The sequence below is a fragment of the Hydra vulgaris genome, chromosome 02 (genome assembly GCF_038396675.1).
Source record: "Hydra vulgaris chromosome 02, alternate assembly HydraT2T_AEP".
Classification (NCBI taxonomy): Eukaryota; Metazoa; Cnidaria; class Hydrozoa; order Anthoathecata; family Hydridae; genus Hydra; species Hydra vulgaris.
The window spans coordinates 60,345,001-60,357,204 of record NC_088921.1 but is presented as its reverse complement, the minus strand read 5'-3'; the positions used below and the strand labels follow the sequence as shown (position 1 = coordinate 60,357,204).

The 12,204-nt window shown below is 26.6% G+C and overlaps 2 protein-coding genes and 1 long non-coding RNA gene across 4 annotated transcripts in view; 1 reads left to right on the top strand and 2 right to left on the bottom strand.

The window, feature by feature from the left end:
* Positions 1-4,679: 4,679 nt before the first annotated feature.
* Positions 4,680-12,204, bottom strand: part of LOC101238486 (RYamide receptor) — a 40,294-nt gene continuing 32,769 nt past the window's right edge. The window contains exon 2 of the mRNA XM_065791585.1: positions 4,680-6,014. Within this exon, the coding sequence (XP_065647657.1) occupies positions 4,840-5,931 (1,092 nt within the window). The 5' untranslated portion in view covers positions 5,932-6,014 and the 3' untranslated portion in view covers positions 4,680-4,839. The remainder of the gene's footprint in view (positions 6,015-12,204) is intronic.
* On the bottom strand, positions 7,310-8,093 carry LOC136076565 (uncharacterized). The gene is made up of 2 exons (XR_010636380.1): positions 7,888-8,093; positions 7,310-7,773 (listed from the first exon to the last, which is right to left on the bottom strand). It is a non-coding gene; the product is annotated as an uncharacterized LOC136076565 (long non-coding RNA).
* Positions 9,694-12,204, top strand: part of LOC136077074 (uncharacterized) — a 3,887-nt gene continuing 1,376 nt past the window's right edge. The window contains exons 1-2 of one of the 2 annotated variants that reach the window (XM_065791584.1): positions 9,694-10,622; positions 10,768-12,204. The exon at positions 10,768-12,204 is cut by the window's right edge and continues 757 nt beyond it. In XM_065791584.1, the coding sequence (XP_065647656.1) occupies positions 11,098-12,072 (975 nt within the window). In that variant the 5' untranslated portion in view covers positions 9,694-10,622; positions 10,768-11,097 and the 3' untranslated portion in view covers positions 12,073-12,204. The other variant, XR_010636809.1, reaches the window with a different exon arrangement.

Below are 12,204 nucleotides of genomic sequence, written 5' to 3'. Positions count from 1 at the left end.
AAGTTTTACCCGTACTAAATATAATAGCTGCACTTAATTTATCAGATACCGTAGATGTGGTTTATGTATGATACTTGAGTAGTAAAAGTATTATAACCACATTTGGATCATTTGTGATTCTTGGCTATAGTTTAAATACCATTGCCCCACAAGATTAACATTTACACCTTTTCATAAATTGCGGGTGACTATCATTTAATGACACATGTGACCCACATCATATTTTTTGTCGGGCAGTAAACACATACCTATTGCTACAAATTTTATTCCTATAATAAAATTCAAGTTAATAAAAGCTCAACATCTGTTATAAATAATACATTAAAAAATTTTATGCAGCATCAAATATGTATAGAAAGAAATATGTTAGTTGCGAAAAACATTCTCTTTACACTTAAAGGAACGGAAGTAACTATAACAGCCCGCATTTACTGCATTCAAATTAAAAAGTTCGTAAAACTTTCCGTAAAATTGTAAAATATTAGAAACCAACAAAAAAAAAAAAAACTAATTCTCAAAAATTTTGGAACAAATATAAAAAAAAAGTTATATCAAAAGAAATCATAAGTATCAAATCCAAACAATTTTCACTATTAATAGATTTAAAAAAATTGATAAACATTTTAGCTAACACTTTAAATCCTCAACACTTTCACAACAGAAAACAACAATTGCAAATAAAGCTATATCCAACAGCTTATAAATTAACCTAACGAAGTAGAACCATATCACAGAGTTCATAAATTAACCTATTGAATCTCAACTTCTAACATTGAAACTTGTACACTCTAGAGAAAAAGACGAAGTTTTTTAGAGTAGGATATGTGATATACCCTTAGTTAGGTATAATTTTTAACCTTCTAAGGTTAAAAATTATATCTAACTAAGGTTTGTTTAAATAAAAATCATAAGAATTTTTGTTGTTGTTAAAAATATATATTTGAACCATGTTAGTTATACTAAAGTAAATAAATGTTATATTTGCATAAAACAAAGTGAGTTTTCAATATTTATATAGTTAGGTTTTACGGTTAATACAGGAACTCCTCTGGTTTTTATGATTTTTATGATCCATGTTGGCGCAATAATTAGTCAAGATTGGCTAAATGTTGTTTACAATAATGTTGTTAACAATAATGTGCCAATATAAAATTTCCACATTTTGATATATATAGCCAATATTGTTTTACAATATTAGCTCTATTCAAACTGGAATATCGTGCCAACATTCTTTTTAATGCAAGCAATATGTCACCAATATTGCATTCTATATATCACCGGTATTAAAAAACAAGATCGACTTATTTCTGAACATGATAAATGTTTATGTATTAACTTTTTAATTTCATCATATTTTTAACGAAATAATTTCCTTATTTTAACATAAGTAAATTATGTTTGTGTATATATTGAGCAATCGTATTTTTCAAAAAAGATTGCCAAATATTCCTAAAGAGCAGAGCAGTAAAAATACTTGCAAGTTCTTTAAAAGCATCAAAAGGCTTCCTGATGATCCAAAAGCTTTAAATTCATCATTAAAAAAAATTTAACGATGAATTTAAAGTTGCTCAAGAGATAACTCCGTTTAAAGAAAAATTAATTATTGACAATTTTAAAGCTGTTGTCGTTATCAATTATGACTCTTTATTTGTGACTTTTAAGACCTTTTATGACTATGCTTAACTTAAAATGATTGTTTTTAGTTTTGAAATCAACAAAGGCATCATTGTATTGATATTAAAAATAAAATGACTGATAATTGGCACAATTTTATCTTTTTAAAAAATTTTTTAATCAACTTGAAATTTTTTTGGAGGTAATTAAGTAGACATGTAAGTACAAAAATTATTTATACTTTTTCAATAAGTTGAAATTATTTCAACATCATTTAAATGTAATTTGGGAAACATTAATATATTTATGGTAAATGTGATATAATCATTTTAAAACTTTAGTCAATTCATTTTTTAAATGCCATGATTACATGCAATTAAATAATACTGGCGGTAACAGTTAGTTATCTTCCATTGTCAGACCGGAGCACGTTGGACATTTAGGAAGGTTGGCCCAATCGTGTTTATTCAACAATTGGACACTTCAATAAGCCAAAAATTTAGCTGAAGGTTGGTAGCATTTCAACCCTCTTTCCGAAATAGTGCTTGTTTTGTCATATTTGGAATTGCAGCACTTTTTTAACAACTGACAAATCGAAGTAAATATTAAGGAGTTTGTTTGACGTATTTATGCTCACTGATATGGAGGGTGCTAGGGGTGGGATGGGGGTGGGGTGGTGGTAGTGGTGAAAGATTGCTTTGAAATGTACAAATTGAAAATTAAGGAATAGATAAATAATTTTTCATAACATTATAAAATCCCCAACTTTTTGAACATATTATTTCTAAAGTTACATTAGAAATATTTTACAATTGAATGTATGGGAAAACACTTGAAATATTGTTAATTGGTTAACGGCTATAAAAAAACTTAACGGCTATATTAAACTCCTTTTTAAGTTTCTAACATTTGATAACATAGATTACTAGCCTTCTATAAGTGAAAGACTTTTAAAAAACTGTTAATTTGGCAGAAGAACACCTTGCCATAAATAGTTAGAATGTGCCATTGACTTTTCAAGCTAGAAAGTCTTTGTTTTTAATAATAATCAGTTCTGGAGTAAAGTGGTTTATTTGATGTTTCTATGGAAGCGACTTCATTATTTGATGTTTCTATGGAGGCGAATATTTTATTTGATGTTTCCATGAAAATGTTCAACGGTGCAGAGGTTTGTGAGCTGGTAGAAACTTTTTTTTCTTTTTTCAAATTTTACAATTTTATAACAAGACTATACTGTTGTTTGGCTTGGTTGTTATACCGTGAAAATGGCTTAGTAGTTTTTAATAATGATAGCGACTCTTAAATAAAATAAATAAAAAAATTTTTAAATCTTGAAATATTTAAATGCAACCGCTTACGCATATTTATACAGTGCAACATAAAAATTTTTACACGGTATCTTCCTCTAAATCTTTGTGACTTTTAAATTTTATATCAAATCTGGAAAAACAATTTAAATTACATTCATTCTGATTTGAATCACCCTACAAATATACTGAAACAAATATCGCACTCGACTAAGCTTCGTCTGGCTCAAATTATTCAAACTAATATATTTCAAAAATATATTCAAAAATAGGGTTGAGCGGGGCATAACGGGACAGTTATGCCTGACAGTTATAACTTAACTTCGATTATTAATAGTGTTTAATGTAAACAAAGAAGGTAAGAAATTATATAAGAAATATCAATCATCCAAAACGGGATGAAATGCAGTTTTTGCTGTAAGTAAAAAGGAAATTAGAATTAAAAAAGCTGCTGATACATATGGCTTATTTAAGTTTGATCTGCACTGGCATATTGCCATTTTTCTACACTGGCATATTGCTTATAAGCCAGTTCATCAAAAATGTTGCCGAATAGTTTCAGGATATTTTTTGTGTGATTTATGTGATCCATAAAATTTTTTGTTTAATTTCAAATTTAGTAGTAGTTACAAGTTTAATATATAGGTTAGAGTAGAGCGGAGGTATTTTATAATAACACCCACACAAAAAAAAATGTGTATTTTAGCTGTTATTTCTTTTTTGTAGTATATGGGTGTATGGGCGTATAGTTTCTATAAGCATATAACTTTTTTGAGAGTTTATTGTCTGAACATATATAGGCAATAGGTAACCTTCATTCTTTATCATTTTATCATTTTTAAAGCTTTGCAGTTGACAAATAACTGTTGCATTTTAACAGTTCCTTTTTGACCCACCCACTTGCAAAATGTAAAAGTTTTACCAGTCTAGAGTTTCGTTACTTTGGTTGTCGTAACTTATTTTTAGAAACTTTTTTTTGTTTTTTCATTTTCTTATATCAAAGAATTTTAGGAAATTTTATAAAAAATAGCGTTAACTATGATTAATTTATTCGCAACTAGCATTTGTTTCTTAAGTGTCCCTATATGCCTCGCTCTACCTATATGAAATATTTCAAAATACTAGCTCCGTCAAAACCTAGAAAAGTGCAACTGCCTTAATAAAAATGTCCGTTATTCAATAAATATTTATTAGAAAACATAATGTATCAAATGACTGTAACCTACATTGTAACCTTCTGTAACCAACTACCGTGAAACTCCTAATGAAAAGTCCTATTCTGACATAAGTGAAACTCCTTTTAAATTAAGATATGCTAACCACTTTAAATCTTTAGCACCTATAAATACAAAAGTGATACAGAGCTTTCAAAGCAATTATGAAAAGAAGCTAATCTAAATTAAGATATGCTAACCATGTTAAATCCTAACTTTATGTTTATAGATGTTAAAAGATTTAACCACGTTAAATACTTTAACATCTATAAATACAAAAATAATACATTGCTTTTAAAGCAGATATGGAAGAAGCTAATTTAAAATCCCCAGTTTAGTGGAAAATTCTTAGACGCTCTGAAGCATACATTAACTAAATCTTGCAAATTACGTCTCATCGAAAATTACGAAATTGAGACTTAAACATATATCTGCATTTTAAACAAAATGATTGAAATCATTTCCAAGTGTAGACACAGAAACACATTCCTCCGTTCCAGTTTGATTAGTAAAGATGATTTAAAAATATAAGCAACAACAAACTGTTTTTTTCGTTTAACTTTTTATTCAATTACTCTTTATCTATTTTTTTCTGATTATTTTGCTTATTTATCGCTCTCAAAATTAACAAGAGTTGTTAATTTTGAGTTAACAAGAGTTGTTAACACACTTTATTATATTCAGATACGCAACAAATAATGCCTTTAAAATGTTTGTAAACTACGTCTTTCACTTGTTTCATTTTTTGTTAAAGTTTTTTCATTCGAAATTACCGAAGAGAAACGTATCCAAAAGTTCTTTCTAGACTTGTCGTAGCAACACGGGCAGATTAATTTTATAATTTCTCTTTTAAAAGTTGTATGCAATCGACTATAAATGATCGGATTTGCTACACTAGTGCACATCTGTAATAGTGTTAATATATCAAAAATGATTTTGATCTCTTGAATTAAATGTTTATGTTTGTGGAACATGTACCACAAGTAGAACAAGTTAATAGGCAGAAAGCAGATATAGAAGATTACAACTACAGTGACAACCATTTTAGTAGACTTTGTATTTTGTATCAAACGAAGTTTCATTTCTTGTTTATCACTTACAAAACGCTTCATTTTTGATTTATTTCTTAACTCGATTACAATCAAAACATACAGTACAGTCATAAGAACTATAGGTATTCCTGTTTGAACTGTAAAACCAGATAATACAAAGATGGAAAACTCACTTTGTTTCATGCAAGTATAACATTCATACACTGTATTGTTATTAACAGAGTTCAAGCATACATTGTTACCAACAAAATAAATACTACCAAAAACAGAAGCAGCAACCCATGTACTCAATATAGCCACAACTACAATACGTTTTTGGTGCAGCCGCTTACGTAACGGCCACCTGATTGCCCAAAAACGATCAACGGAAACTGTTACTAAAGTCAAAGCTGTTACAGTCAAACTCGTAAAACTAATAAACGATATAAATTTACAGCCACACAATCCAATTTTTCTAAAATCAAAATTGATTAGCTCGAGAATGTTTTGGGTAGGTGCCACGACAGCATTTATAAAATCTGATACAGCCAAACTTATCATAAAATATTCAAATGATTTTAGTTTTGGTTTACGAGTTCCCAATATAAGAACAACCAATCCGTTTCCAATTGCACCAAGCGTAATAACAGCAATGCATGTTATAAAAGTTATCGTGCGAAGACTTTCATTTTCTTTTTGTAAAACCTGCAAATCATCCGATTCAATAAATTGAAAAACGGTAGTGCTGGGTTCTGTTGAATGCATTATCACAACATTTGAATTTCATTACTTTATTTAATTTTTTTAATTATAATTTACAGTTTTTAATTCTTGAAGACACACCCCAACTAACAAAGAAATAAATTAATTAACAACAACAACATAAAGTTTATTTAGTTTAATTAAGAAAAATTAAAAAAAAAAAAGTTGCAATTAAAGTAATTTGTTACAAACAAAAATTTATTAATATTTAAATGTTGTAAAATTTATAATTATAAAGTGTATATATATATATATATATATATATATATATATATATATATATATATATATATATATATATATATATATATATATATATATATATATATATAACTTTATTTAGATTTATTTAGTTAAAAAATTAAAGTTATATAGCGTGCAGCCAGAGTATTGTAATCAATCCTTCAGTAAACATTTTAAAAAACGGCTTTACGATGGTAATACTAAAAAAAATAGCAGGAAAAATGCCACAATCTTTATTTTCCAATTCTTTTAAGTTAAAAACAAAAGCGTATGTCAATAACATGATATAATAAAAACTATATAATTGAAAAGGTATGTTATACATTAAAAACAATATAACGCAAATAACAGCAATGAGTTCTATGCTATGCTATAAAGCTATTGTAGTACTATTTAAACAAAATTTAAAATGTTAAACTCTGTTAAAAAGCAACTGTTTGGAAAAAGAAAAATTTAAGATGCTTAGTAACGTCAATCAAATCATTGAATCGAAGTTATTTCAATAGGTTCAACTCTCCAAAGTTTACTGATTGTTATCTGTATACGTCAATTATCTTGTCCAACTTTTTAAATCTTAGTTATTATTTTATAGAAAAGACGGATTAAAAACAATTTTGCTCATAATATGCCAATGGCACTTTTTTTTCTTTTAGGATGTTCGTTAATTTGCAGACTGAAATATTGTCTTTAAGATCAATGGTGTAACAGATATAAAAATAGCCTCTTTTTTGTGACTTTTAAACCAAATAAATAAAAGAAAAGCAAAAAATTAATAAAGTGATTGTTTTTAAATGTAAGTATTAAGCTAAATTTATTTATTTAGTTAAGTAAAATGGGGTGAATGACGCTGATTTTTGTCTTTTTTTTTTTTTTTCATGATTATATAACCACATAAATAAAAAAGTTAAAAAAAAATAAAATAAATATGAATGTATTTATATTTAAGTATTAAGGTAAGTTTTTTTTTTTTCTTTTCTGAGAAACTTAGATGCTCCAAGTAGTCACTATGGTCTAATAACAGAGCATCGCTAAGTGCCATTTAACAAGGAAGTTCACGCCTCCTTCCTTACCAAGGTTGCATATATGGTTAGAGCCGGCTTCGAACCACGTATCTTTTTATTAAATAACAAGACAAATATTTAAAACACTTTGGATTAGTATATTTTATAGTAACATTTTTCATGAAATATATACATACAAAAAATATTTTATGCGAATGATGCAACTTAATTGCTCTAAAATGCATTCCTAATTGCTTTCTCAATTGCGATATATCTTTGATTACAAATAATTTATCTATTTTCAATATACAAAACAGTTAGTAACTTGGAACACTTGATGGCTTGTCGCATTTGGTAATTTGGAACAGTTTGATGCTATTATTATCAAGTTTCAAATGCATATTTTTTTTCCTATTTATTTTACAATATAGATTTGAACATAACATAAATGGTGATTTCTTATACGTTTGTGGTTTAAACCACTCCTTTTCCTCCTTCTCCTTCTACCCCTTCAACAGATGGAGTGATAAAAATGTATATGAGAAGATATAATACTCTATCGTTCATTTTCATTTTGCATGAACCGAAAATAATATAAAACCTAAACAGAATTAAAATTGATAATAAGTATTCCAAAAAAAAAGGATCAATAGAAAGTATTCTTTGTTTGTAAAACAACCTAAAAGTTTTTAGTTTCTATAAACTTCAATTATACCACATTTAAAATAAAACAAACATTTCTTTCACTGCAACCAATGTTGATCAAATCGTTTTGTTTGTACTCAAGTTTTTAAAATCTATGAATACTCTTTTTAAAAGTCTGTGAACACTTCTAATTTTATTTGGTACCCGATTGTAAGTTGCAGTCACATTTTCGATAAAAGATTATTATTTCTGTTCCTGCAAATGTGCATATATTAATATTACTTAAATGCGGATTAAAAATAAAAAGTATTCGACTGTTTATGTTATATTATTATATTGTTATATTATATTATTATATTGTTTGTTTAGCATAAAATATTACAACTAACAATAATATTTGAATAACATCGAGCAATTTCTAATGAATGTAAATATGAAATTTTAAGTGCTGTTTTAAAAATCTTTTTTATTCCAATTGTGTATGTTATATATATATATATATATATATATATATATATATAAATAATATATATATATATATAAATAATATATATTATACATACATATATATATGTATATATATATATATATATATATATATATATATATATATATATGTATATATATGAATATATATATATATATGTATATATATATGTATATATATATATATATATATATATATATATATATATATATATATATATATATATATATATAATATAAATGTTACTGTCACCCGCAGTACCAGGAATTAGCTAAATGCTAATGTTTATAATATAATTTAATATTGCAACTCTGAGTTTTATGTGTTATCACAATCATCAGGCAAGTAGTAAAAGTTTGAACTTGCTACTACTACTGGTAGCAAAATGCTACTGGTAGCTAGTTTATCTATTGAGCACTCTTTCAAGTATGCAATATTATACATGATAATATAAAAATATTTTCTTTATTCATATATATACACTTACGTATATATATATATATATATATATATATATATATATATATATATATATATATATATATATATATATATATATATATATATATATATATATATATATATACATATATATATATATATACATATATATATATATATATATGTATATATATATATATGTATATATATATATATATATGTATATATATATATATATATATTTATATATATATATATATATATATATATATATATATATATATATATATATATATATATATATATATATGTATATATATATATATATGTATATATATATATATATATATATATATATATATATATATATATATATATATATATATATATATATATATATATATATATATATATATATATATATATATATATATATATATATATATATATGTATTTTTTATTTCAAAATAAAATTTCGAAAACGCGAATACACAACAAGCTAAATTTGGGGCAAATATAAAAAAAAAAGATTACAAAAATAAAAAATATTGAGATTTACCTTGTGCTGAAGCGTCAAAACTCCGCTAAAAATGCCCCAAATAGTACCCTCGTAGCAAGGCTTTGAGCACAAGGTAAATCTTGATATTTTAAATATATATATTTTTTTCAAAGTGCTCATAATAATCTATACTTTTTTTTTAAATGTGTTGTTTTTTAGATGTGTATCTGTGATTTTTCTTAATAGTTCTTTGAATTGAAAACGATTTTATGCAAAAAAATGAAAATATGCGCATTTAACAAAAGAATGCGCAATAATTTGTAGTTATTTTATTTGTTTATATTCACATTGTTTGGCTTATTAATTATTGATGTTTCTTTTGTTATTTGATTCGTGTACTTTGTTTGCATTTTTGTTCTCACCAAATAAACAATTTTATTACCTGTCTTAAAGTTGTAAAAAGAAAAAAACTGACAATTGTAAATTAACATTATTGCGAAATTCTGCAGTAAACATTTTAGCTTCATCTCATATTTTGAAATTGGTGAATGTCATTTCTTTTAAAATAGTTTTAAAAATTATAATGGACAATTTAATAGAAAACAAAGGAGAGTCACAAAAAATGAAAGTTTCAAGTGCAAATAAAAGTAAGAAACTATAGAAAGTGGCGATGAAAAGCGAAATATAAAAAGGAAAAAATACAAACATTTTATTATTGAGAAAGTGAAACCAGCAATACCAAGTAACGAATTTGTTTTGAGCCTTTTTTAATTTTAAATATCTAGTTTAGGATATAAGATCATAGTTTATACTGTGAAATCTTATGACTATAAGATTTCACGTTGTACAAGAGCAAACTCAACCTGAATATTTTTGTTATTAACTTTAGTTGATCAACTGCCAACTGGATTAGATAGTTTACTACACATAGCTTTTAATAAGTTGACGCTTTCTAAAACATTAAAAAAGTCAATAATAATTGCATGCTCGTTAAAAAAAGACAGAAATTATGAGAGATGTGTTGAACTGCATTGTAGGGTGCATTCTAAGAAAAATCACAGGTCCCTGGCTTAAAGCTGGATTCCCTTTTCAATCAGATGATAACTTGATACAAAAGCTGAATAAGTTGAGCAAAAAATATTTGAATTTGAAAAAAAACATGCACAGGAGGTCGCCTTTAGAATTAAAAAAGCAATAAGAGTTTAGAAAGGAGCTTGGAAAAATCTTTTGGACAGGAATACTTGACTTACAAAACTGGATAAAGAAGGACAAGAATAGATCAGACCTAGATAGGAAAGAGGATCTAGATTTTTTATACGATCAAGAACACAACAGAAAGTTATTTCTAGGGCCTGAAGACAAAAAATATAGTGAGAAGGTATTATATATTATAATAATAATCCATATTATAAAACTTTTTTCTGAATTTAAAAACTCTCCTCTCATTGCTCACTCTTCTCCAATTTTTCATTGGTTTTTAATTTGGGTACATTAATTTTTATTTTATAATGTATGCTGTTTAGATTTCGGAGAATACAAAAAAAAGAAATCCATCTATAAAAAATGCTGCTAAATCAATAGAAATAAGTTCAGAGTTAGCATTTATTACGGACAACAGCGAAGATTCATCCTTTGATTCCGATTTTTAACCAGGATATTGGCGTTCTATAGAGTCAAGTAGTCTTATAAAAGCTGAAATCCCAAAAGATATTTTTTCTGGTAATGTTGCTCTAAATGCCACAATTACTAATATTTCTCCAAACGTTTTGACAAAAGTTACTGCTGCAATCCTTGATAGTTCTAGGGTTGATTTTACAAATGTAAATTGCAGTAGGTCAACAGCATTTAGAAAGATGAAACAAACAGCTCATGAAATGGCAGTTATTGGTAAAGAAGATGTCGAACTTAGCATCCAAGCTTCTCCCTACCCATGCATTATACATTTTGATGAAAAGACACTTTTTGAAATTAAAAATGGAAAAAAATTAAAGCATGATAGACTTGCTGTCCTGGCAACTATTGATAATGAGTCCCATATTCTCGGAGTTACGCCATTACCCTCTTCATCTCGAGAAGATCAGTACAATGGTGTAAGGAAAGTCCTAAAAGAGTACAATCTTGAATCAAAGGTTGGATTACTTTGTTTTGATACCACATCAAGCAATACAGGAATACATAAAGAATCTTTAATAAGAATATCTACTGAGTTAAATAAATATCTAATTCTTTTAGCTTGCAGACATCATGTTTCTGAGTTAAGAATCACGCACTTTTGTGAGGCTATAACAAATGAAAAAACTACGGCCCCTGACAACCCTTTGTTTAAACATTTCAAAACCTTATTTGAGCAGCCTAATTTTGAGTGCAACCCATCTATGTTTGTAAAATTTGGTTGCGAAGAAATTAAAAAAACTGTTGTTGAAAAAGCTGCTACAGAATCTCTTGAGTATTGTAGATCTTACTTATTGAAAAACAATATTGTAAGGGAAGATAGAAAAGAACTTGCAGAGCTAGTGGTCAGCTATCTTTCTCCTTCTATCATTAAAATTCGAAAAACTGGGGCGGTCTATCATGCCAGATTTCTTGGGAAATCTATATATTATTTAAAAATGCAAATTCTTTCAACTCAAATTGATTTTATTCAAAAAAATAGAGAACATATTAAGGTAATAACTGAATTAATGGCTTGTTTTTATGCAAAGTGGTACCTGCAATCAAATGATACAATCAAAGCTCCTTTTATGGATGTAACTGCTATTCATCAAATGCATCAGTATAAAGCAGTATGTGCAGAACCATTTGCTGTTGATGCTGTGTTGAATTCTTAATTTAAACATACATGGTATCTTGACTCAATGCTGATTCCTTTGGCCTTGCTGGATGATGGTGTTGCACTCGAAGAAAAGAAAAAAATTGCTGCTGCAATATTTTCATTTCCAAAACCTAAATCATGTTACTTT